The sequence below is a fragment of the Bos mutus genome, chromosome 2 (genome assembly GCF_027580195.1).
Source record: "Bos mutus isolate GX-2022 chromosome 2, NWIPB_WYAK_1.1, whole genome shotgun sequence".
In the NCBI taxonomy this organism is placed as follows: Eukaryota; Metazoa; Chordata; class Mammalia; order Artiodactyla; family Bovidae; genus Bos; species Bos mutus.
The window spans coordinates 6,969,803-6,991,646 of record NC_091618.1 but is presented as its reverse complement, the minus strand read 5'-3'; the positions used below and the strand labels follow the sequence as shown (position 1 = coordinate 6,991,646).

The 21,844-nt window shown below is 52.9% G+C and overlaps 3 protein-coding genes across 6 annotated transcripts; 1 reads left to right on the top strand and 2 right to left on the bottom strand.

Annotated features, from left to right (window-relative positions):
- Positions 1-631: 631 nt before the first annotated feature.
- Positions 632-5,358, top strand: GALE (UDP-galactose-4-epimerase). Of its 3 annotated transcripts, none has more exons than XM_070382975.1 (11): positions 632-870; positions 2,521-2,735; positions 2,894-3,009; positions 3,098-3,211; positions 3,421-3,597; positions 3,875-3,988; positions 4,066-4,132; positions 4,225-4,310; positions 4,422-4,499; positions 4,715-4,829; positions 5,000-5,358. In XM_070382975.1, exons 2-11 carry the CDS (start codon positions 2,615-2,617, stop codon positions 5,056-5,058), a joined length of 1,047 nt encoding a protein of 348 aa, XP_070239076.1. In that variant the 5' UTR covers positions 632-870; positions 2,521-2,614; the 3' UTR covers positions 5,059-5,358. The 3 variants fall into 3 exon arrangements, with proteins under 3 accessions (XP_070239076.1, XP_005905223.1, XP_070239085.1); XM_005905161.2 differs by having other exon boundaries at positions 720-857; XM_070382984.1 differs by having other exon boundaries at positions 759-846.
- Positions 5,359-5,436: 78 nt separating this feature from the next.
- LYPLA2 (lysophospholipase 2) lies at positions 5,437-9,921 on the bottom strand. 2 transcript variants are annotated; one of them, XM_005905162.3, is made up of 10 exons: positions 9,767-9,921; positions 8,191-8,294; positions 7,910-7,941; positions 7,751-7,816; positions 7,223-7,270; positions 7,066-7,136; positions 6,851-6,924; positions 6,668-6,769; positions 6,394-6,567; positions 5,437-6,314 (listed from the first exon to the last, which is right to left on the bottom strand). In XM_005905162.3, the coding sequence occupies exons 2-10, from the start codon at positions 8,266-8,268 to the stop codon at positions 6,264-6,266; spliced, it is 696 nt and encodes a 231-aa protein (XP_005905224.1). In that variant the 5' UTR covers positions 8,269-8,294; positions 9,767-9,921; the 3' UTR covers positions 5,437-6,263. The 2 variants fall into 2 exon arrangements, with proteins under 2 accessions (XP_005905224.1, XP_070239116.1); XM_070383015.1 differs by having other exon boundaries at positions 8,191-8,347; positions 9,767-9,861.
- Positions 9,922-12,450: 2,529 nt separating this feature from the next.
- On the bottom strand, positions 12,451-20,200 carry PITHD1 (PITH domain containing 1). Its single transcript, XM_005905163.2, has 6 exons — positions 19,885-20,200; positions 19,147-19,190; positions 18,698-18,775; positions 14,895-14,999; positions 14,142-14,250; positions 12,451-13,378 (listed from the first exon to the last, which is right to left on the bottom strand). Exons 1-6 carry the CDS (start codon positions 20,080-20,082, stop codon positions 13,277-13,279), a joined length of 636 nt encoding a protein of 211 aa, XP_005905225.2. The 5' UTR covers positions 20,083-20,200; the 3' UTR covers positions 12,451-13,276.
- Positions 20,201-21,844: the final 1,644 nt, after the last annotated feature.

The following is a 21,844-nucleotide window of genomic DNA, read 5'->3' as shown; positions in this document are numbered from 1 at the left end:
TTCCAGGAGAGTCTTCCCGACCCAGGGATGGAAATGGGGTCTCCTGAATTGCAGGCAGATTCTTTACCATCTGAGCCACCAGGGAAGCTCCTCATTCAGTATGTCACACCTTTATACCCACCATTCCTTAGCCCTCCCTTTATTTTAGAGAAACAGAACACTATTTTCTAGCCTACTATGGTAGGCAAGGTACAAACCGTTCCGCGAGGTTGGGGGCCACGGTGTGCGTGAAGGCTGAGCGCAGTCGGCGCTGTAATTCGTGTTTTAGTCTCAGGGCTCCCTCCAGCCCTTTGGCGGGGTTTTTAAACTAGATTTTTGTAGAACGGCAGCCTATGAGAGACCCCGACCCACTGTTTTCCATCGGCGCCGCCCCTCCTGCCTCTCCCTTAAAGGGAGCCATCTACTTCACGCCAGGCTTACTAACAAAAGGTGGGAAACCTGGGGCGAGCGTGGAGCTGCGGTCTTCCGCGCCGCGCCCGGCTGTGGCTCCCACTGCAGGATGGCTGCCGGGCACCGCCGACGAGCCGCATCTCCCGAGGCGCAGCGCCTGCTTCCAGGGATCGGGACGGGGGAGCACGCCAGGTCTCGCGGGCCCGGGTGCCGACCGCGCCTTCCTCCGCCCACCGCCCGGGCACCGGTCACTACCGTCCTCTGCGGACTGTGCCGCGCAAGCGTCCTGGAGCCGCGGCGCTCTTGGTCCACCCGGCTCCCCGTACTGCCGGCTCCCGACCGACACGTTTCTTGGGGGCGTGACGGGGGTCGGGTCCAGGGCGGAGCGTCGGCTCTTAAAGGGACCGGTCACGGAGCACGGGAGGCGGCGCCGTTCGAGACTGCGCGGGGCGCGTGGTGCGGAGCAGGTTTGGGAAGCTGGTGAGGGGTGGGGCCGAGCGGGTTTGCGAGGGGCCGGGTGGTCCGCTGGGAGCGAGGGGGGAGTCTCGGGGGTCCGGGCTGCGTTCTGGGCAGAGTTCCGCCTACGCGGGCTCGCGCCCGCGGCTCCTAGCTCTCGCTGCCTTGGCCGGGGCGGCTAGGATTCATTCATTCCCGGCCGGGGGCCTCCTAGTTCTGCCCCCATTCAGCCACCGCCCGAATCCCCGGCCTGAGACTCTAGGGCACTCGAGCGCCCAAGGCCCTGCGCCCCCTCCCTTCCATTTTACGGATGGGGAAGACTGAGGCGACAGCTGACCATAGATCACCCCGCGTGTCGGAGGGAGGGCAACCTCATTGGCCTTCCTGCCTCCCTGGAGGCCCCCGCCACCATTTTCGGGGGGCTTGCACACTGCTGGGTGCTCGGTGGGGCGGGGGCGAGGGCGGCTTCAAAGCCTAGGGCAAAGTCCGGCGGGAACCAGTGGGGGCAGGGGGCGAACTGCTCGGGGAGGGGCGGGACTAGGTCCAGATTCTAAACCCGCCGTCACTGGCTATGTGACTTACGCAAGTTACTTAACCTCTCTGACCTTAGTATCCTTCTCTGTAAACTGGCAGTAATAACACCTGCCTCTTTAGGACGTTGGAGGAATTCAGGGAGATAATGCAAAAGTGCCCAATACAGAGCCTGGCACGTAGCGGGATGAGTTCAGTCTAGTGGGTTAGGAGCTGTATGAACCCAGAACAGGATTAAGGCTGCTTGGAGGAAGGCGGCTGCGGGCCAGGCGGCCCCAGTGAAAGGCCTCACTGTCTGGACTTCCTCCCCTGCCAATCCCCCCCCCCACCCCGCCCACCGTCTCTGCCCGCAGTTTGTTCAGGGCGGCGGTGCACACCTGGCAATGAAATCTGGGGCCAAAGCCACGTCTACACCACCCTGTTGAGTGCCGCCTACAATTAGGCGGGATTCTTACCGCCAGGCCAGGAGTGGCATCCGCACTGGCTAAACCAGCCTGACCGACCTGGGGGTGGGGCCCACTCCAGGACTACAGTGCTGCAACCCCAGAGCTGGGCTCAGCCGCCGGGCAGAGGACCTACCCTGAGGCCATCTGCTGTATTTCCTGCCTCTCCCAGTTGACCTTTGTGGGAGAGGGTGCTTGGGGCGGGGGGGGGGGAGGGGGCGGGGGGGAGGGGGGCGTTGGGCAGGGAAAGCTGCTTACCCCAGGAGGTGTTAGTCACTGAACTGAGGAGCCAGTTTGTACCCAGTGGTGGCAGAGGGACTGGGGAGGTCTGGGTCTGAGCAGACAGACCTCTTCCTGGGCTCTTGCGAGTCCAGTGCTGCTACCTCGATTCCTTCTGTCCAGAATTGTCCCATCTCCAGACGCCTCAGGGGAGCAATGTGGAGACTCGGGTTCCACCTTCCCAACCCCCAGTTAGGGCTGGAAGTTATGGCGCCTGTGCGTCCATCTCCACCTGTACCACGGGACGGACCTTTAGAATCTCGTCTGACCCGTACACGACCACATACTCATACAGCTATAAACTCCGTTACAGAGACGGAAACTAGGGCCAGGAGAGAACTGGTCTCCGAGGCCTAAGGCCAGAAAGTGATGCTCTCTGACCTTGGACCAGGGCTGACTCCAGACCCACCCTATTAACTAGGACACACCAGTCTCGGACGCCAGTTTCCAGGTTGAAGGAGGCTCTGAGCAGACAGCATCGGCCACTTCTGAGTCTCTCTCCTGAGCCAGGCATAATGGCAGAGAAGGTGCTGGTAACAGGTGGGGCTGGCTACATTGGCAGCCACACCGTCCTGGAGCTGCTGGAGGCAGGCTATTCGCCCATGGTCATTGACAACTTTCATAACGCCATTCGTGGTAAGCGGGGCAATGGGAGGGGGCCTGGGGCTCCAGGGCGGATGGAAGGGAAACCCTGGTTTCTAAATCCACCTCCAAGGGGTGTATGCCTGGCCAGTCCCTTGGGAACCCAGCTCCCCATCGCCTCTGATTTTGATGGCCTCCGTGTGCCCAACCAGGAGGGGGCTCCATGCCTGAGAGCCTGCGGCGGGTTCAGGATCTGACAGGCCGCTCTGTGGAGTTTGAGGAGATGGACATCTTGGACCAGGCAGCTCTACAACGTCTCTTTAAGAAGGTGGGCGCTTGGCAGGAAGGCAAGCAGTGAGCATTTCCAAGGGCCGGGCCTGTAAGCCACATCTGATCCCAGCTTTACCACCCTGCAGCACAGCTTCATGGCAGTCATCCACTTTGCGGGGCTCAAGGCTGTGGGTGAGTCAGTGCAGAAGCCCCTGGATTATTACAGAGTCAACCTGACAGGAACCATCCAGCTTCTGGAGGTGAGACCTGGGCCAGGGACACACCCCGGGAGGGCCCGGGGCCAGGCAGGCAGTACCAAACACGGTAGCAGCGCCCAAGCTGGCTCACACACTGGACACGTCTTCAGCTCTCAGCCACAGTCTCCCCTTCTGTAAACGGGAACTTACACCTCAGCCCCCTCCACCTGTGGGGCAGGCAGGGGCCACTGACACCTCTCCTCTGTGGGCAGATCATGAGGGCCCATGGGGTGAAGAACCTGGTGTTCAGCAGCTCGGCCACCGTGTACGGGAACCCCCAATACCTGCCCCTGGACGAGGCCCACCCCACAGGTGGCTGTACCAACCCCTATGGCAAGTCCAAGTTCTTCATCGAGGAAATGATCCGGGACCTGTGCCAGGCAGACAAGGTAAGGGCCCCTTTTGCCTCAGCCTGGGCCCCACTCTTGGGCCCCTCACAGCCTGCCCCCTGAGCCCGAGGATGGGGTCCTGAGCCACCCTCCCTGAGGCCAAAGCTGGGGCTCAGGAAGCAGCGGTGACTTCAGGCCTTTTGGGGAGGGCTGGATCCCCTGCTCCTTTCTAAGGACAGAGAACGAGCAAGGTGAGGAGGTGGGGGAGGCAGCTCTGGATTCAGGTGGGCCATACAGCTTGCACCTCAATCCCGTCTGCCTGACTTGCATCCCACAGGCCTGGAATGCAGTGCTGCTGCGGTATTTCAACCCCATAGGCGCCCATGCCTCAGGCTGTATCGGCGAGGATCCGCAGGGCATCCCCAATAACCTCATGCCCTACGTCTCCCAGGTAAGGGAGAAGGGAAAGGAAGCGGGTGGGCTCCAGGGGTGAGGGCCAGGGAAGGGCTAACCTGACCTCCACCCCAGGTGGCAATTGGGCGACGGGAGGTACTGAATGTCTTTGGCAACGACTATGACACAGAGGATGGCACAGGTGAGTCCAGGAGCCGGAGGAGCCATGAGGGAGGCTGAGGTGGGACAGAGACTGTAATGGACCCCTCCCTGCAACCACTTCCTCCTCTGCAGGCGTCCGGGATTACATCCACGTCGTGGATCTGGCCAAGGGCCACATCGCAGCCTTGAGGAAGCTGAAGGAGCAGTGTGGCTGCCGGGTAGGGGGAGAAGGGAAAAGTGGGGGAGACGAGACAGAGGCCGGGACCAATGGGGCCCAGAGGGAAGTCCGTCCACCCCCACCACAATCTCTGCCCTCCTTTCCTGGGCAGATCTACAACCTGGGCACGGGCACAGGCTATTCGGTGCTACAGATGGTCCAGGCCATGGAGAAGGCCTCTGGGAAGAAGGTAGGCTGGCAGCCCACCCTGCCCCACCCCCAGCCCCTCACACTGACATACCTGATGGGCACCTGAGTCCCGCTGTCTACTCGAGCCTGCCTGAGGCCTTGACGCCTGAGAGCGAGACCCTGCTCCACGCCTCCATTTCTGGAGGGCTGGTCAGCAACTTGGTGGCTTATGCCAGGGCTGGTTCAGCTAGGCTACACCCGCCCCCTCTCCTGCAGATCCCGTACAAGGTGGTGGCCCGGCGTGAAGGCGATGTGGCTGCCTGTTATGCCAACCCCAGCCTGGCCCTCAAGGAGCTGGGCTGGTCAGCAGCCCTAGGGCTGGACAGGATGTGTGAGTGCTCGCCCTAATCCCCGACCCTGGGTGCTTACCTGACCGCCGGGAGAGACTCGGGGGCCAGGAAAGGGCTACTGGGGTCCGGGCTGGCCCATCCTGGGCTGCCCAAGACGCTGCGGGCCCTGCACTCAGTGTGGCCCCTGAGTACGGACCTCGTCCCGTTCCAGGTGAAGATCTATGGCGCTGGCAGAAGCAGAATCCTTCAGGCTTTGGCACGCAGGCCTGAGACCCTGGCCTCCCACGGACCAGAAAAGGGAGAGAAGCAACTGCCTGCTCTCTAGCCTCTGGCAGGAACCCGGGGGCCCCAGAGGCTCCGCTACCTCGGACCCCAGCTGGGTCCACTGAGCCCGCCAGGCACAAGGCCAAGGTCTCCACTGACCAGGTATCGGGTCTGTGTGCCACAGGGGCCAGGAACCCATGCGGACCACCAAGGCTGAGTGGTGTCAGCAGAGCCTTAAGACACGCCGAAGCCCCTCCTCCCAGGCACTAATTTATACTGCTATGAAGGAGCATCCCAAAGTATTTAAAATAAACAGTTTTCTTACACTGGAGCAGATACTTGCACGTGGTCACACTCTACCCCTTGGATAGAATCGCCCAGGCCTGAGAGTTGAAGCAGTTTCTTTAATTTTATCGGAATCCAGGACACGACCAGAAAAACACCCGAAACTACATGGAGACAGAAGACGAGACACAAGACTCCTCCCAGCTCCCCAGACCTAGCGTGGGGACGACGTGGGGTGAAGCGGCTGGGGCAGACCTTGAGCCCCAGTCCAGCCCGGCAGGCTCCAGGCCCGCAGGTGGCAGAGGGTAATGGGGAGGCAGGGCCCAGCCCCCACATCAGAACGGCTGAGGGGAGGCCCCCTCGAAAGGCTTGGCCCCGTCACCCACACTCCTGCGCAGGGGCAGGGAGCCCACAGCGGCCAGGGGTTGGGTCATGGACACATTCATGATTGAGAAGCAGCTAAAGTGGAGGCAGGAGACACACGATTATCTGGGCAGAATCAGTTGGGGAGAGGTGGAAGGAGGTGGGGCCTGGGAGGGCCCCATGGGCCAAACCCTGAGGTCACCGGAGGGGGCCCAAAGCGGGGCTAGTGAGTGAGGTCCTGAGTGAGTGGGTCAGCGGCTGGGTCCCTTTCTCCCGCTGCCTACAGCCCCTCCAATACTGCTGCCCGGGGGGTGGCCCCCACCTCCAGGGAAATGGGATAAGAAAGCAGCCCAGCCCCTGCAGCAGACAGCCAGGGGTCTGAAGCCAGGAAGGAGGGCCTGGCCAGGCTTTGGCCTGTCTGCCCCAGAGGCCTGTGAGAAGAGGGGATGGGTCCAGGAGGGTGAGAAAGGGGCTCGACCGGCTCAGATCCAAGATGGTGCCACGCGTGCCAAGTCCCCCCGCCCCGTGAGCGGGGGGACTGTGCTGGGGGACAGCAACTCTGGTTAGACAGGAGGCAGCAGCTTCTCGAGAAACTCCTTCACAGCTGCCATCTCCTGGGGGTGAGGAGGACTATGAGATGCGCCTGGCCAGAGGGAGATGGGCAGGGAGAGGAAGGAGCCCCTGCACACTGACCTGGGGACAGGAGCTGTGCATGACCCCTGGGTACGTCTTGAACTGGACCCTGGCAGGTGTGACAACGGACCGCAGCTTCTCGGCTGTCAGGGCCCCAAACCGTACAGGAACCATGGGGTCCAGCTCCCCATGGCACTGAAGGATGGTCAGGTCCTTGGCACTGCCGTTGGCTGCCTGTGGGCCAGACAGGAGGGCAAAATCCGGGGCTTGGGCACGATCCCCTCCCCAGCCCCAAGGAGACAGAGGGCAGGAGCAGGGTCGTGGAGACACTCACCTGGGGGAAGGCCCGATGCAGAGGTAGCCAACAGCTCAATGCCACGATGCCAGCCAGAGGGTGGGGGCAGGTGAGGGCTGTGTAGAGGGACAGAGCTCCACCCTGGAGAAAGAAGAGAATGAGGGGTCACGAAGGGCACAGCTCAGCACCCATCACTCACCCCTGCCCTCTCTCTCCCCTCACCTGTGAAAAGCCTCCCAGGACGATCCGATTGGCAGGGATCCCGTTCTTCATCTCATGCTCAATCAAGGCCTTGACTGGGGGGAGGGGCATAACCAGGTCGGGGGAAAGCTGCTGGAGGGACTCCAGGAAGGGAACCAGACAAGAGGTTCTGCCCAGCACTTTCCTGGGGGGCCAAGGGGGAGAGGGAAGATGCCGAGGAGGGGCTGGGGCCTTACTGTTCTCTGCTGCTTTCTTGATGCCAGCCTCATCTTCTGGTGCGTCTGGACTCAGCCCCATCAGGTCAAACCTGGAGTAGAGGAGTTGGCAGCCACTGGGAGACCTAGGCTGGCCCCGGGCAGCTCCCTTGGCTCCTGTTCCCCTCCCCAAGCTCACCAGGAGGGCATCACCATCTTCATGTTGAGTGTTACAGGGATCCGAGGCCTGCGGAGGGGCAGCAAGGAGGACCGTCACGTGCAGGAAGGATGAGGCAGCCACAGCAGACAGCCCAGGAGGGGGCAGGGCAGCCCCTGGGGAACCCTCCCAGTGGGCAGGGCCTGTGTTTAAGGTGTTGCCAGGCAACCTGCCACGTGGGGCTGAAAGCTGTGGTTGGGGCATCAGCAGTAGCGATGGAGAAGCAGAGCCCAGCACTCAGTGTGACAGGGTTCCAGCTCAGTGGGTAAGTACTTGGGGAAGGGGGGCAGGGGGATCCTGGTCCTAGGAGTCTCAGGTCTAGGAGGCCCTGGGTTGGGGGCTGGGGCTGGACCCCGTTCCTGGGGGGTTCCACAGGAATGAAGGCTGAAAAGGGCCTTTTGGACCGCTCTGGGCCCCAGGCCCCAGCATGCAGCTGGCAGCAGAGAAGAGGCCTGGGACCACAGGACCACCCCGCTTCCTTCACCCCTCCCATGCTGCGGTGACACTCACGCATGGGGACAGATGTACTTGACGTGAGGGAGCCGGATGGTGGAGAGGGCGTCAGCCCAGCTGTGCCTGTAGGAGGGAAGGGAGAAAAGGCACCGATGTGGAGAGGGAAGGAGGAGGGCGTGGGCCTCCCCGGAAACACCCCCTCCCCAGCTCACTCACCCTGTGTCTCCAAGTCCATGTAAAAAAATAACCTGGAAGAGTTGGAGATGGGGAAGAGGGCAGTCATCATCCTGCCATCGCTCTCACTCTGCCCTCCAACCTCTGGTCACCCCTCCATCACCCACAAGGATCTGGGAGGGGGGGCACTGAGGGAGCAGCCCCCTGTCTCCCCGCTGCAGGGCTACTCCCCTCTCATCACTGCCACCTCCATTCTCCCCACACCCACTCCAGCCAGTTCCCAGGCGGCCTGGGGGCTGCGTGGGGTAGGAGAGGACCCTTACCGCAGCTGTTTCCCGCTCAGCTCCAGACACAGTGGCAGCGTCGGTGAGCAGGGGCACAGACATGGTGTTACCACACATACACTGCAGGGCTCCACGGCTGGGGCCTGTGCAAATGCCGGGCAGTGGTCAAGGGCAAGGCCAGGCAGCAGAGAGCATCCTGACCCAGGAGCAGAAACACAAACCAGGGCCATGAGCCCCTCAAGCGCCCTAGATGCTAGCTCCTGGACACAAAGGAAAGGCAGGCAGAAAAGTCCTGGGGCCAAGCGGGGAGAAAGTGTGCCTTCATTCCAGGGCAGAACAGCAGAGGCAGCCACCCCGGCAGCCCTAGGTCTGGCCCCCCACACAGCCTGAGCTTGGGCTGGAGGTGGGCAGAGGCTGGGCTCAGGAGCCTTGGTGGGAGGGGAGCCAGGGGCTCCCTGCAGCCTTCTCCCCACCCGACAGCCCTCAGCAGGTGACTGCCTCCTCTCCCTACTCTACAGCCATCTCCCTTCTCTAGAGAGCCCTGGATCCCCTTCTCCCAGCCCTACTGGGAAATGAAGGGGAGAAAAATGCCAGGGAAGGAGGCTTCGGGCCCCTACTCTCAACCCCACACACGATTTTGTCCAACCCCCTCCCATCCAGTCCTCCTCAACCATCTGAGAGCCCCTGGGGCTGCCCGTGTCCCCAGGAGGCACACGAACTGTGATCCACCGCCCACCCGCTAAATGACGCCCTCCATGCCCCTCCTGAAAGAGGCTACCTGCTGCTGCCCACCACTCCCAAACAGGTCCCCCCCACCCAGCTCGACCACGCTCCGGGATTCCCAAACACACAAAAGAATGTCAAGCTGGCGGGCTCCTCCCCATCCTTAGCATCCTCCAAACTCCCGCGAAGCTTCTGCTACCGGAGCCTAAGTGCCTACCCTTCCCGCCTGTGTCCACCCCTCCCACCCTACCAAAGGGCTTCCACCTTCCCCCTCGGACCTCCGAGTGCCCCTCTTCACAGGAGGATCCCTCCTCACCTCTGACCCCGGGGTCCCTCTGCCCACACAGGAATTCATCTTTTGCCCCAAGCTGGGATTCCCTTCCTTCCCCCCAACTGAGCAACTTCCAGCCCTCACCCTAGGTCGTTCCTCTCAGAGTGGTGCCTTCCCCCCTCGCAACCCCCGCGACCTGGGGTCTTCCACCCCACTAAAAACTTCCACCCTGATTCAGGGTCTCCCACTCCCCACAGTGGGAACTTCTGTTCTGGCCGAGGGTCGCCCGCCTCACAGTGACATTCTGTATCCTGATACCGGACCCACTTCTGCCCACACAGGGGCGTTCCACTTTTGACCCTGGAGAACACCCCCACCCCGCCCCACAGTGGGATTCTCCAATTTCCGACCCTGAAGCCCCTCTCGGCATACCCAGACCCCACCTTCTTCCCCGTCTCTACCCCGAAACTCCCCAAGACCGGCCGGCGCCTCTTCGCACCTCACTCCCCACCCCCATCCCTCACAATTGCGGTTGCCCCTCCTCTCTCGCCAGGACCCTCGTGGTGAAGCCGAGGCCATCCCAGTGCCCTTCCCCCGCCTGCTGGCCCCAGACCAGGGTACCTCCACTCCCTGGGGGGTTTCAAGACCTCTCGGGCGATTTGCTCCTCTTTCTCCGGCACAGACACACACACTCTTCCCCACCTCGGCCGCCCCCGCCGGAACTTCCGTTCGAGTCCCGGGAACCCTGCCATCGCGCTGCCGGAAGTAGCCTGGCCAGCGCTACGGATCCCGGAAGTGGGCGTCAGGGTTTCTTCGGATGAGGGCTGCCATGTTGGGTACGGTGGGACGACTCCCCGTGATTAGGCCACGGAGTTTCCTCAGGGTCTAGACGACGCACCCGTGATTCCCACTTGCTACCACCACCCATGCGTCGGTCTCCTGAAGGAAACCTTCCTGAAGGAGAGGCATTCTTCCTGAGGCTGGAGGCATTCTCAAGCGTTGTTTCCCGCCTTCCCATCCATTATGGTCTTGGGGTACGCACCACTGGTCCTATTCCAGGATCATGGAGTCATACACTCCAGCTGACAAGACCCTTTGAGACTGTCTGGTCTTCCGGTCTTACTTTTAAAGATAAGGAAACAGGCTCAGGGGAGGGAAGTAAACAGCAATCTCAGGATTACTCTAATGCTGCCTCTGCACCTGCTTCCTGAGCTATAAAACGGCGGTAATAACCACCCTGCTTGCTTCACAGCTTTGCTAAGGCTCAAATGAGGTCGTGTGGAAATGCTTTATAGTGTAAAATCACAGTGTGAGGACTTAATGACTCTAAAAAGGACCCTGGGAAAAGAAGGAACACTGGCATCAGCAGTGTCCCGGGCAACTGGTGAGGAATCGGAAGTGTTATCTTAGCTCTGTCCTCGGCAAGCTATGGCATGCAGACGGTGCACAAAATACTACCATCGGGAGGCTCCAGTTGTTAACAAAAAGGGTTTCAGTTAGGGACCGCTGAGGTCGCTCTTTGCTCCTTGTTGCACCGGTAAAATGCAGCGGGACTCAGGGCCCACATAAAGGCTGGAAGGGGTGGGAAGCTGAGTTGAAGGACCACGTCCCTGACAGCCTGTGGACATCCACACACAGGAAATGAGTCAGCCCTCAGCAGCTCAGGACTCACTTGCCCAGTGTAACCTATGCTGATTTTTCTTTGAACTGAAAGAAAATAGTATCTGAAAGCTCAGCAAAGCACTTTTTCCCAAGATGGGCTTTGGTTTTAAGCGCTCAGCAGGTCAGAGGTGGCCCTGAACAGGAAAACTTTTGGTCCAGAGGTCCACAGCAGACCAAGGACCCAGGACTGGAAGGGGAATGAGTGGATGAAGACAACACACCTGCCCCTCTCCCAGACTCCTGGCTGGGTCTGCTTGTGGAAAAATAAGCAATTCCTCCTGCACCCCAATCACTTCAGACACTGTGGCAACTGGAGCAAACTCTTCAAGTCAGTTCAGTTCAGTCTCTCAGTCGTGTCAGACTCTTTGCGACCCCATGAATCGCAGCACACCAGGCCTCCCTGTCCATCACCAACTCCTGGAGTTCACTCAGACTCAGTCCAACAAGTCAGTGATGCCATCCAGCCATCTCATCCTCTGTCGTCCCCTTCTCCTCCTGACCCCAATCCTTCCCAGCATCAGAGTCTTTTCCAATGAGTCAACTCTTCGCATGAGGTGGCCAAAGTACTGGAGTTTCAGCTTTAGCATCATTCCTTCCAAAAAAAATCCCAGGGCTGATCTCCTTTAGAATGGACTGGTTGGATCTCCTTGCAGTCCAAGGGACTCTCGAGAGTCTTCTCCAACACCACAGTTCAAAAGCATCAATTCTTCGGCGCTCAGCCTTCTTCACAGTCCAACTCCCACATCCATACATGATCACTGGAAAAACCATAGCCTTGACTCTTCAAAGGGAAGCTCAAATTCAGAGGCCTTGCCCCAGAGGCTACCTATGACCAGTGCTTTAATAAGTGGGATTAATGAAGGGCTAGTCTGCTCTAACGTTTCTATCTTTATTTTCCCCCATTCCAAATTAAACAGTCATTCTTTTTTATCTCCAAATGACCCAAGTGACATAGAAAGCCTGTGGTAGAGTGAGTACTATCCTTAGTGCATCAAGAATAATGTTTGCATTCTGGTTGATTTCAGACTGCATATTTAGAAATTCTGAGGATTGACAGGCGTGGTGGTGGCAGACTTTCCCCAGGACAGGCTGGAGAAACAGGCTAACAACTGTGTGGGCTGATTCAGAGGAATTGTCTCAAAAGGATCAAATTCAACACTAATTCCCATTATCAAGTGTTTCTATTTTCTGCAAGGGAGAAAATACCATTTCAAATCTCTTTTAAGATACTTAAGTCCAACTGGTGTACTGACTTTCAAAACTTAAGTCCAAAGTCTTGGGTCTACCTTCAGACTGTATCTGCTGCTCACTGAATTTCCTGTTTCTTCTGATGAACTCGAGAATCTGTTCTCCCTTATTTTTGTAAACTTCACCCCACAAGTTACTTCCTTACATGAGCAAGGAAATGTAAGGGTTTTAACCTCAGCTTCTTTACAAAATGTGGGTTAGTGGGTGTAGGAGTGTTTTTACCCTACTATACAGAATGCGGCCTGACCTTTCCTAGAGACACTAATCTAGTGTTGATACAATTGTGGCACTTATGATCTACCTAGTCCAAAATAACAAAGAGATTTCAAAATTTCATACAGTTCTCAACAAAGGCTTCATAAATACTACTAAGATCACAAAAGAATATACAAACATTAAGTCTGGCAAGGATTTATTAGGAAGCTTATTAGTCACAGTGAATAAAAAGCCATGAACAGAAGAACTGAGATCTCCAAATTCTGCCATTGGGCTTACAACACTAGTTAAAAGCTGATAAACATTAAGGATGTCCCAAAGAGAAGCACATCAAAGTCCCAATCTTACCCTGACCAGGATACCCACACAGAAACAATGCTCTCCTCAGACTGCTTACCTGGGCAACAGGAAAAAAAGACCCTCCCAAGCTATTAAGCAACATCAGGAGATTTCTGCTCTTCAAGCTATAATACGGGACACTGGTGCATGACAGACAACTCCAAGCTGGGCAACTTGACAAGAATGTTGAAAGATGACAGGGAGAAGGAGCAAGCAAGGACAAGTATTTCTAGCTGGAGACCCTCCTGATGGTTAATACAAACACAATGCTTAGGCTTCAGAAAGTTTACTGCAGCCCAGGAATAGTTTCCATTTTAAAAACAAGTCACACAATAATCCTGCCACAAAGCAACAAGACACTTGGGATCCCATGGCCACATAAACTGGGAAGGCAGGCATTATCCACGGCCGCCAGGTACTGACCAGCCCAAGACCCAATTTCTAGGGGCCCTAGAGAACCACGATTGTTCCTTGGCACCCACACAACCCTTCCTGGGGGTGCAGTGTCTTCCATAGGCCAGGTTTCTGCAGCAAGCCCCAGAGACAAAGCTTGGTAGAGGCTGTGGCAGCCAACTCTCTTTGGAGCCCCATCTCTCTTTGTCCTTCCCAACAGGATGTCATACTTCTTCACCAACACAACACCTCTGTGGGAGTCGTGGCCAGCCCTTAGGAAATAAAGTGTGTCTGTGGGGTAACCTGATGGACCTTGTGGTCAGCTGGGTTGGCTGATGCTTCATAATTGCAGATGGTCACCTCATGTCGGCGAAGCTGCAAGAAAATTAAGAGGCTGGGTCAGCTGGCCACTTCCCAGACCATACACTGGAGTAGTCCTTATTCAGGTTCATTTCTAGACATCATCCTCTAATTTCATCCCCGTTCTGATGTTTTTTATCCTGAGAACTCCGCACTGTGTGCTCAGCTGCGTCTGACTCTTTGAGACCCTATGGATTGCATCATCCCACCAGGCTCCTCTGTCCATGGGATTTCCCAGGCAGAATACTGGAGTGGGTTGCCATTTCCTCCTCCAGGGGATCTTCCCGACTCAAGGACTGAACTCACGTCTCCTGAAGCTCCTACATTGGCAGGTGGATTCTTTACCACTGAGTCACCTGGGAAGCCCGTGAGAAGCCTGGATAAGATCAAATCACTGATTCACCCTGTAACTTAGAAGATTCATTTCTCCACTATAATGGAGGCACCATGAGAAGAAGAACGTGTCTATCTTGTTTATCGCCCTATCTCTGTTGCCTGGAACAAGAAAAGTTATTAACAATGTTAAATCAAGGAAAGAATTTTAAGGTGAAAAACCAAATTGATATCAACTGTTTTATTTCAACTCCCTTAAAATTCCTATAGCCTGTCAAATGAGATAGTTTACAGTGATGAAACCATGAAATATTATAGACTCAAAAAAATCAATGTCTCACTTGCTCTTTTTCCTTTCCTTCAAGCTCCTACTAACACAGCCTATAGCTACAAACACATATGTGCACATCATGGAAGGGCAAGAACATTTCCAACCCCATCTTACCTCAGTCCATTCTCCTCTCAGGCCAATATAAAAGACCTTTGTGGTATCGGCTCCAAAGTTTTTTGAAATATGAATTGAGAGATGATAGACATTTGAAAAACGAGAAATTCTAGAGGATGAAGGAGTAGAGAGAGAAGACAACAATTAGAGGTCAGTGAGCCTGCTCACCACCATGTTAAAAATGTCAATTCCAGCTCCATCTTGTGGTAAAACCCAGGCAAATGTCAGAGAATAATCTTGGGGTCTTACGTCTCATTCTTCTCCTCTGGACAAGCAATTAATACAGTGAACATTTACTGAAATCGGCCAGATCTTGTCCAAGGCAATAGGGACGAAAAATAATCAATACTGCCCCCACTGTGCGGTTACACAGGGATTTGAAAGCAAGCTCAAAAAAGAAATCAGTGAAGAGATATGTGGTCATATGTAACTTGGCTGCTGTAAGCCCACTATGCAAAGAGCAATTCTGAAAACATTTTTCCTAAGACCACCCTAGGAGCTCATTCAGATCTGTCAATTGATTCCAGGTTAACAAGTCTGTGGCTTGCACTGAAACTCTGCCAAAATTTGACCAAGCCTAGGATCAGGACTCTCCACCATTTTAACTTGTTTCTGATGCTAAGACAGCAGAAGACCAGCCAAAACCAAATCGCAAGCCCAGTAAGCACTAATGCACCGATGCTCCCTGCAAACAAGGGAGTGCCTGCTATTCCCAGGAGAAGCCAGAGGGTGGAAAAGAGGCCCAGTGCTTACTTTGTAGCATACTCTAATTCCCCTGTAAGATCCCGGTTCAGACTAAAGGTCTGATCTGGCTCCCTGTCTGTATCATCAAAGGACATCTGTGGAATGTTCTTGTACCTGAGAAAGGAAAGGGGAGAAAAATCAAGAAATATGCATTATCACATTTTTCAGGTTCTCAAAACTTCCTACTGACTCCCCTCAGTTCTATCAAAGGAGATAAAATTTTAGATATGACATTTTACTGGCATTTATACACAAATATCTTTAACCCAGCAAGAAAAGAGCTGAGAACTGCAACACAAGCCAATAACATCTTTGAGTGGGTTAAGATCACATGAGAAGCAAAACACAAAGAGACAGCTCAAACTGGTCACAGGCAGCAAATGCATGGAGAAAATAAGCAACTCAGCACATTCGGACCAAGCTGAGGATGTTAAATAAAACAGCTTACTCATGGGGAAAAAAATACTTTGGCAGAAACATATTAAACACAGTTAAGAGATAAGATCAGGTAACCCAACATTCAGTCTTTCCTCTCTGTCCAAAATTATCCTATATACCGAGTCACCTTACAATTCTTAAAAAAAAAAATACAACCAGGGGATTTCCATTCTGAAAAGGGTATAAAAGGCCATCAACTCACAAGGGGCTTTGGAAAGCAAGTAAAACTGCTAATGAGGAAAAAAATTTTTTTTCAAAGACATATCTAAGGAAGACCAGTCTCCTCTGTAACTCACAAATTCTAAAAGACTGAGCCATACACCTCAATCTCTAGAGTGAACACACCCACATGGGATGGGTCTAGATATCAGCTACAGCAAAATGCATGCAATATAAGAAAGCAAATGTTTGCTTCAAAGTGTTTCTAAGAATGATGCACAGCATAGTACTACTACCAACAGTAAGCATTTATGAGCAGCATTATGGGAGGCAGTGCTCTGAAGCCAGACTTCCCAAGTTTAAAGCCTGAGTCACTGACCAGCTGTGTAATTTTGGGCAAGTGATTTAACCTCTCTCTTAGTTCCTCATCTGTAAAATGGGATTAGTGATAGTGCATATCCCATACAGCTGATGTGGATGTTAAACTGAACCAGTTTTAAGAGACACGTTAAAAATTTCTACTACTGAAAATTTCAAACATACACAAAAATAGAGAGAAAAATATAATGAACCTTCATATACTTATTACTAAGTTTCAATAACCAACATTAAGCCAATTTTGCCTATCGCCCCCATTTTGTGTGTGCTTGATCCTTTTTTGAGGGGAGGAGTAAACTGTCAAATGATTGTTTTTTGGTGGGGCTTTTTTGTTATTGTTTTTTCCAACTTATTTATTTTTGGCTTCACTAAGTGGCACGTGGGAATCTTAGTTCCCTGACCAGGGATCAAACCCATGTCCCATGCAGTGGAAGTACCGATTCTTAACCACTGGACCACCAAGAAAATCCCTATGCTTGATATTTTAAAGCAATCCCAAACATATCATTTCGCTCATAAGTATTTTTGTATATATCTTTATAGAGTAAGGACTTCTTAAAAAACCTATGATCATTTCAGTTCAGTTCAGTCGCTCAGTTGTGTCCGACTCTTTGCGACCCCATGAATCGCAGCACACCAGGCCTCCCTGTCCATCACCAACTCCCGGAGTTCACTCAGACTCACGTCCATTGAGTCGGTGATGCCATCCAGCCATCTCATCCTCTGTCGTCCCCTTCTCCTCCTGCCCCCAATCCCTCCCAGCATCAGAGTCTTTTCCAATGAGTCAACTCTTCGCATGAGATGGCCAAAGTACTGGAGTTTCAGCTTCAGCATCATTCCTACCAAAGAACACCCAGGACTGATCTCCTTTAGAATGGACTGGTTGGATCTCCTTGCAGTCCAAGGGACTCTCGAGAGTCTTCTCCAACACCACAGTTCAAAAGCATCAATTCTCTGGCGCTCAGCTTTCTTCACATCCAACTCTCACATCCATACATGACTACTGGAAAAACCACAGCCTTGACTAGACGGATCTTTTTTTGGCAAAGTAATGTCTCTGCTTTTTAATATGCTATCTAGGTCGGTCATAACTTTCCTTCAGGAGTAAGCGTCTTTTAATTTCATGGCTGCAATCACCATCTGCAGTGATTACTATTTTACAATTAACACTTTAACAATTAGCAATAATTCTTTAATATATCTAACAACTAGTCTGTGTTCAAATTTCACTGATTTAAGTCTGAATTTAACTTTTCTAGATGTGTCAATGACATGTCATAGTTGAACAGATGCTATGTATTTCTTTATCATTGGTTCACAAAATAATGGTGCATTTTATAATCAATGATATCTTAGATTTAATAAAGTACAAAGTGCTTAGAATGGAGGGCTATGTAAGTATTTGCACCTGGGGTGCAAGACTGGGGACATACTAGGGAATTCCCTGGTGGTCCAGTGGTTAAGATTCTGCGCTTTCACTGCCAAAGGCCTGGGTTCAATCCCAGATCTGGGAACTAAGATCCCATAAGCTGTTCGATGGAGCCCCCAAAATACCCCCCAACATACACCAGAAACAAAACTGGGCACATACTACCTTCCAGATTTCTTCTAAGCTCTTCATATGTTACAGCTCATTTCTCTCCACAATCTTAAGAGGTTCCAACTATTATCACCATTTTACATGTGAAAAAATGGAGATATAGAAAAGTATACTGCCCAAAGGCATGCAGCTAGCAAGTGGCACAGCCAGAATCTGAACTCCAGTTTATCCCAGAGCCCACTCTTAACCAGAATGCAGCACGGATGTCTAGTCTTGTCCAGCCAATCCATCTCCCAAGTAAATGAGTCTCAAAAAGCATCAACTCAAATCCACTTCATTTCCTTAAAATCATTAAATATGTGGGTTTGCTTTCCAATTCATGTTTCTAACATTCAAAAATAAGGTCCAGTTCTTAAATCTTTCACTTAAATTGATCGATTTTTCAGAAGAACTTCTTATGTAAAGTTCTTCTGATTTCTGTTTCTCCAGCACAAGTGGTGTCCCCCTTCTTCTAGAAAGGCTGCACTGAAATAAGGCAGCTTGTCAGAAAGGGAGTACTAGCTCTGGTATCAACTGATTCAGTGTTATAACGAGGTACATGTGTGTGTATACTTCATTTGCTCAGTCCTGTCCGACTCTTTGTGACACCATGGACTGTATCCCACCAGGCTCCTCTGTCGATGGAATTTTCCAATCAAGAATCTGGAGTGGGTTGCCATTTGCTACTCTAGGGGGATCCTCCCAACCCAGGGATTAAACCAATGCGTCTGCTGCACTGGCAGGCAGATTCTTTACCACTATGCCACGTGGGAAGCTGCTACAAGAGTTATATTGAACTTTGCTAACTAAAGGCCACGCAAACTCAGCTGGAGTTATTCCATCTCAACAAAACACACAGAAAGATTGTAATTGTCTAAAACAGTAAGGGAAAACGTTGAGGCTAACCCCAAGAGTAGAGTCCTTAAAAATAATTTGAGATCTGCAGCTGGGTTATTAAGAAAATTGCAAAGTCATCAACAGTTGGCATTTAGAGGATGCTCTCTGAATGAATGGTGCCACAAGTACTTTGAAAAGAGACAAGCTGCTGGTCCAAAAGATACCTAATCTAAAAATGTCGTTAATTCAGAAAGAGATTAGTGTATTCTGATGCAGAACAAATATATGACTTTTTTTTTAAGAGGAGGGGATATTTAACCCAGTAAAAAGAAAGAATTTTGCCAATCTGGAATAAAGCACTGTCAGAGACCAGAGAAAAAGGGACAGAAGCTTCTTGAGGGCCAAGACCCTTGCCACTTACAGTCTCATCTCAGAGGGGTGTGAGTCATCATCTTCTCCCATTATAATAATGCCTTTTAGCTTGACATTGCCTGTAAATCTGCCAGAATGCAAAAACAGAGGGTTGTCAACCTGGGTTAGAGTCTCTGCTGAGCTGCGTGACCCTGGGCAAGACCCTTCCCCTTTCTGGGCTTCAGTTTACTCCCCTGTCAGACTTGTACTAAATAATTTCTAAGATCCTGTCTGCCTCTGGCATTCTGCCGTTACCTTGACCTCTCAGTTATGTTTTAACAAATGTCTTTTTTTGCACCAGGAAAAGTTTTGATCCTTTCCTACTCACACACCCACCTCAGTAACTTAGCCCATTTCTAGAAACAGATGTGTGCTCTCGATATAACTGCTGAATGAATCCTGATAAGGCAACTGGGTTCAGCCTATATAGCCTGAGGCAAGCACCAAGGAAATACTTACGGAATATTAAACAGAAGCTCTTCATCTGCATCACTTTCAACAAACTGGAGGGGAGAGGAGAAAGCAACAAATATTTGCTGAGCACCCACAATTTCAGGCATTTTCCACCCTGTTTTACAACTGGCATGCAATGCAAATAGTCAACCTCCCTCTGTTCTCCAGCACATACTAAATTCCAGGGCCGACTAGTCTCCTGAAATTGTGTGCAAAGATCTGTACCTCTGCGGTCAACAACTTTCAAATGGCTCTGCAACCCCACAATGTTACCATTATTACATTATTACATATTATTACATTATTACCATTATTACAATGTTACCATGCTCTAGATAGGATCACGTGCTTCATCTCCCAAAGACTGGTCTTTGGTCTTCATCAGGTGGTTAAGTTGATCAGGCAGCCATCGGGACCAGTGGTCAAACGATAAGGAACACGCCCTCGTGGACATGCTCCCTCACTAACCCCTCCCTAATCCCTGGAACTGCACGCTGGCCGTGTAAAAGCAAAGTGCCCCTTCCCGTCTCTGGTCCTCAGTTCCCCGACCTGCAAGATGGGGAGATTCAACCCTATTCCCCTCTCAAAGGGCTGGAAGGAGACGGGCATGGGAAAACGCCTGGCAATCGGGCCGCGGTTATTTTTAACTTCAGGAACTAGGCTGACAGAGCAGCCGGGTGGCCTGAGGCCCCGCGCAGGTCTCTGCCTCGCCTCGGCCGCCCGCCCAGGCCCCCGAAGGCCCACCTTAGAACGGTCCGTCCGCTCCTCCCACGGCTTGAAGACGCCGCGGCCGCTGCCCTCGCGGCTCTCGTTGAGGCACTGCAGCCGCTCCAAGTCGATGCGTAGGTACAGGCCGTAGGCCAGGCCGCGCTGCTCGGGCGGCTCCTCCCGTTCTGCGGCGCAGTGGCAGCCACCCCCGCCGTGGCTGTGACCGTGCGACATGGCGACACCACCGCCTGCGCGTCCCCTCGGCCCTGCAGCCGTCGCCGCCGCCGCCGCTCCCCGCGACTGGCTCTTTTCGCTCTGGCCGCCAAGCGCGCCGCTGCCGCCGCGTCGTAAAAAGCGCCCCTGAGCGGCGCATGCGCGTGGGAAGAAGAGGGCGGGGCTTGGAGAGGGCGGGGTTCGGAGAGGATGGACGTTCGCTTAAAGCGCTTCCCAGTTGAGTTCTGTCGCTCAGTCGTGTCCGACTCTTTGCGAGCCCATGAGTTGCAGCACGCCAGGCCTCCCTGTCCATCACCAACTCCTGGAGTTCATTCAAACTCACGTCCATCGAGTCGGTGATGCCTTCCAGCCATCTCATCCTCTGTCGTCCCCTTCTCTTCCTGCCCCCAATCCCTCCCAGCATCAGAGTCTTTTCCAATGAGTCAACTCTTCGCATGAGGTGGCCAAAGTACTGGAGTTTCAGCTTCAGCATCATGCCTACCAAAGAAATCCCAGGGCTGATCTCCTTTAGAATGGACTGGTTGGATCTCCTTGCAATCCAAGGGACTCTCGAGAGTCTTCTCCAACACCACAGTTCAAAAGCATCAGTTCTTCGGCGCTCAGCTTTCTTCACAGTCCAACTCTCACATCCATACATGACCACTGGAAAAACCATAGCCTTGACTAGACGGACCTTTGTTGGCAAAGTAACGTCCCTGCTTTTCAAGCCTGGGAAATTCACGTTGACTCTTTCAGTCCTGAAGATGGATGCTATTGCTCTCCCAGCTTCACAGATGTGGAAACTTGAGGGGGAAAAAAAAAGCAGAGAGATTATGCTGGTGTTCCGAGTAAATGGTGAGGTCGGGTTTCGAATCCTCCTCCTCCTCAGGCTACAATCTGTTCTCTTTTCGTTTTACCCACCAGCGTTTTTTGGAGGAGCTGGTGATAGCAGTGATAAGGCCCTGAAGAGTAGGGAACACAACCTTATCACTGCCTCACATGTGCAGGCTTAGGCGCTTAGAGCTCACGAACCTACATGATCACTTTCCTCACAGTGGGCTTCGTGTTGGAGACCACAGGCTTTATGGACAGCTGAATCTGAAACAAGTCCCGGGTCTGTTATTGACCTTGTTACAGCTGGAGTAAGTCACGGTCTGCATCCTGAGACTTCGTTCCTCGTCTGTAAAGTGGCATTAGTAATATCAATTTCATACGATCACAGTGAGCATTGAATGAAATACTGCACTTCAAGAAAGCGCAGTTGCTGACACATGGTAAGAATTCAGTAGTCAAGTCAAATCTTGGCTCAATCGAAGCTCTACCACTTACCAGTTGTGGGGCCTGGGCCAATTAATTTAACCTCTCTAAGTCTCAGTTTACCCTCTGTGAGGTAAAAGGATTGGACTAGATGACCTTTAAGTCCCCTCCTCATATGACATTTCAGAGCAGTTTTTTCAAACTGCTAGTTATGACCCATTAATGTCTTAAAATCTGTTTAGGAGGATTGTGACCAGCATTTAAAAAACTAAATTGAATAGAATTTAAAATTCAGAATGTATTACACATTTTAGCCTCAGTTTATAGAACTTTTGTTTCAGCTTCAGATTTGTATTCTCAGGTGCAAGTTAAAATGTTTTTCATCTTGTGAGTTTGTTACTGAACCCAGGTCCAGCTGATTGCTGCTCAGAAGTCATCATATAGGTTGGTGGAAAGGGAAGTTTGCTTTATTTTGGATGCCTGAAATGGAAGGCAGAGGGGTTTTACCAAATGCCTGTCCAAAGTC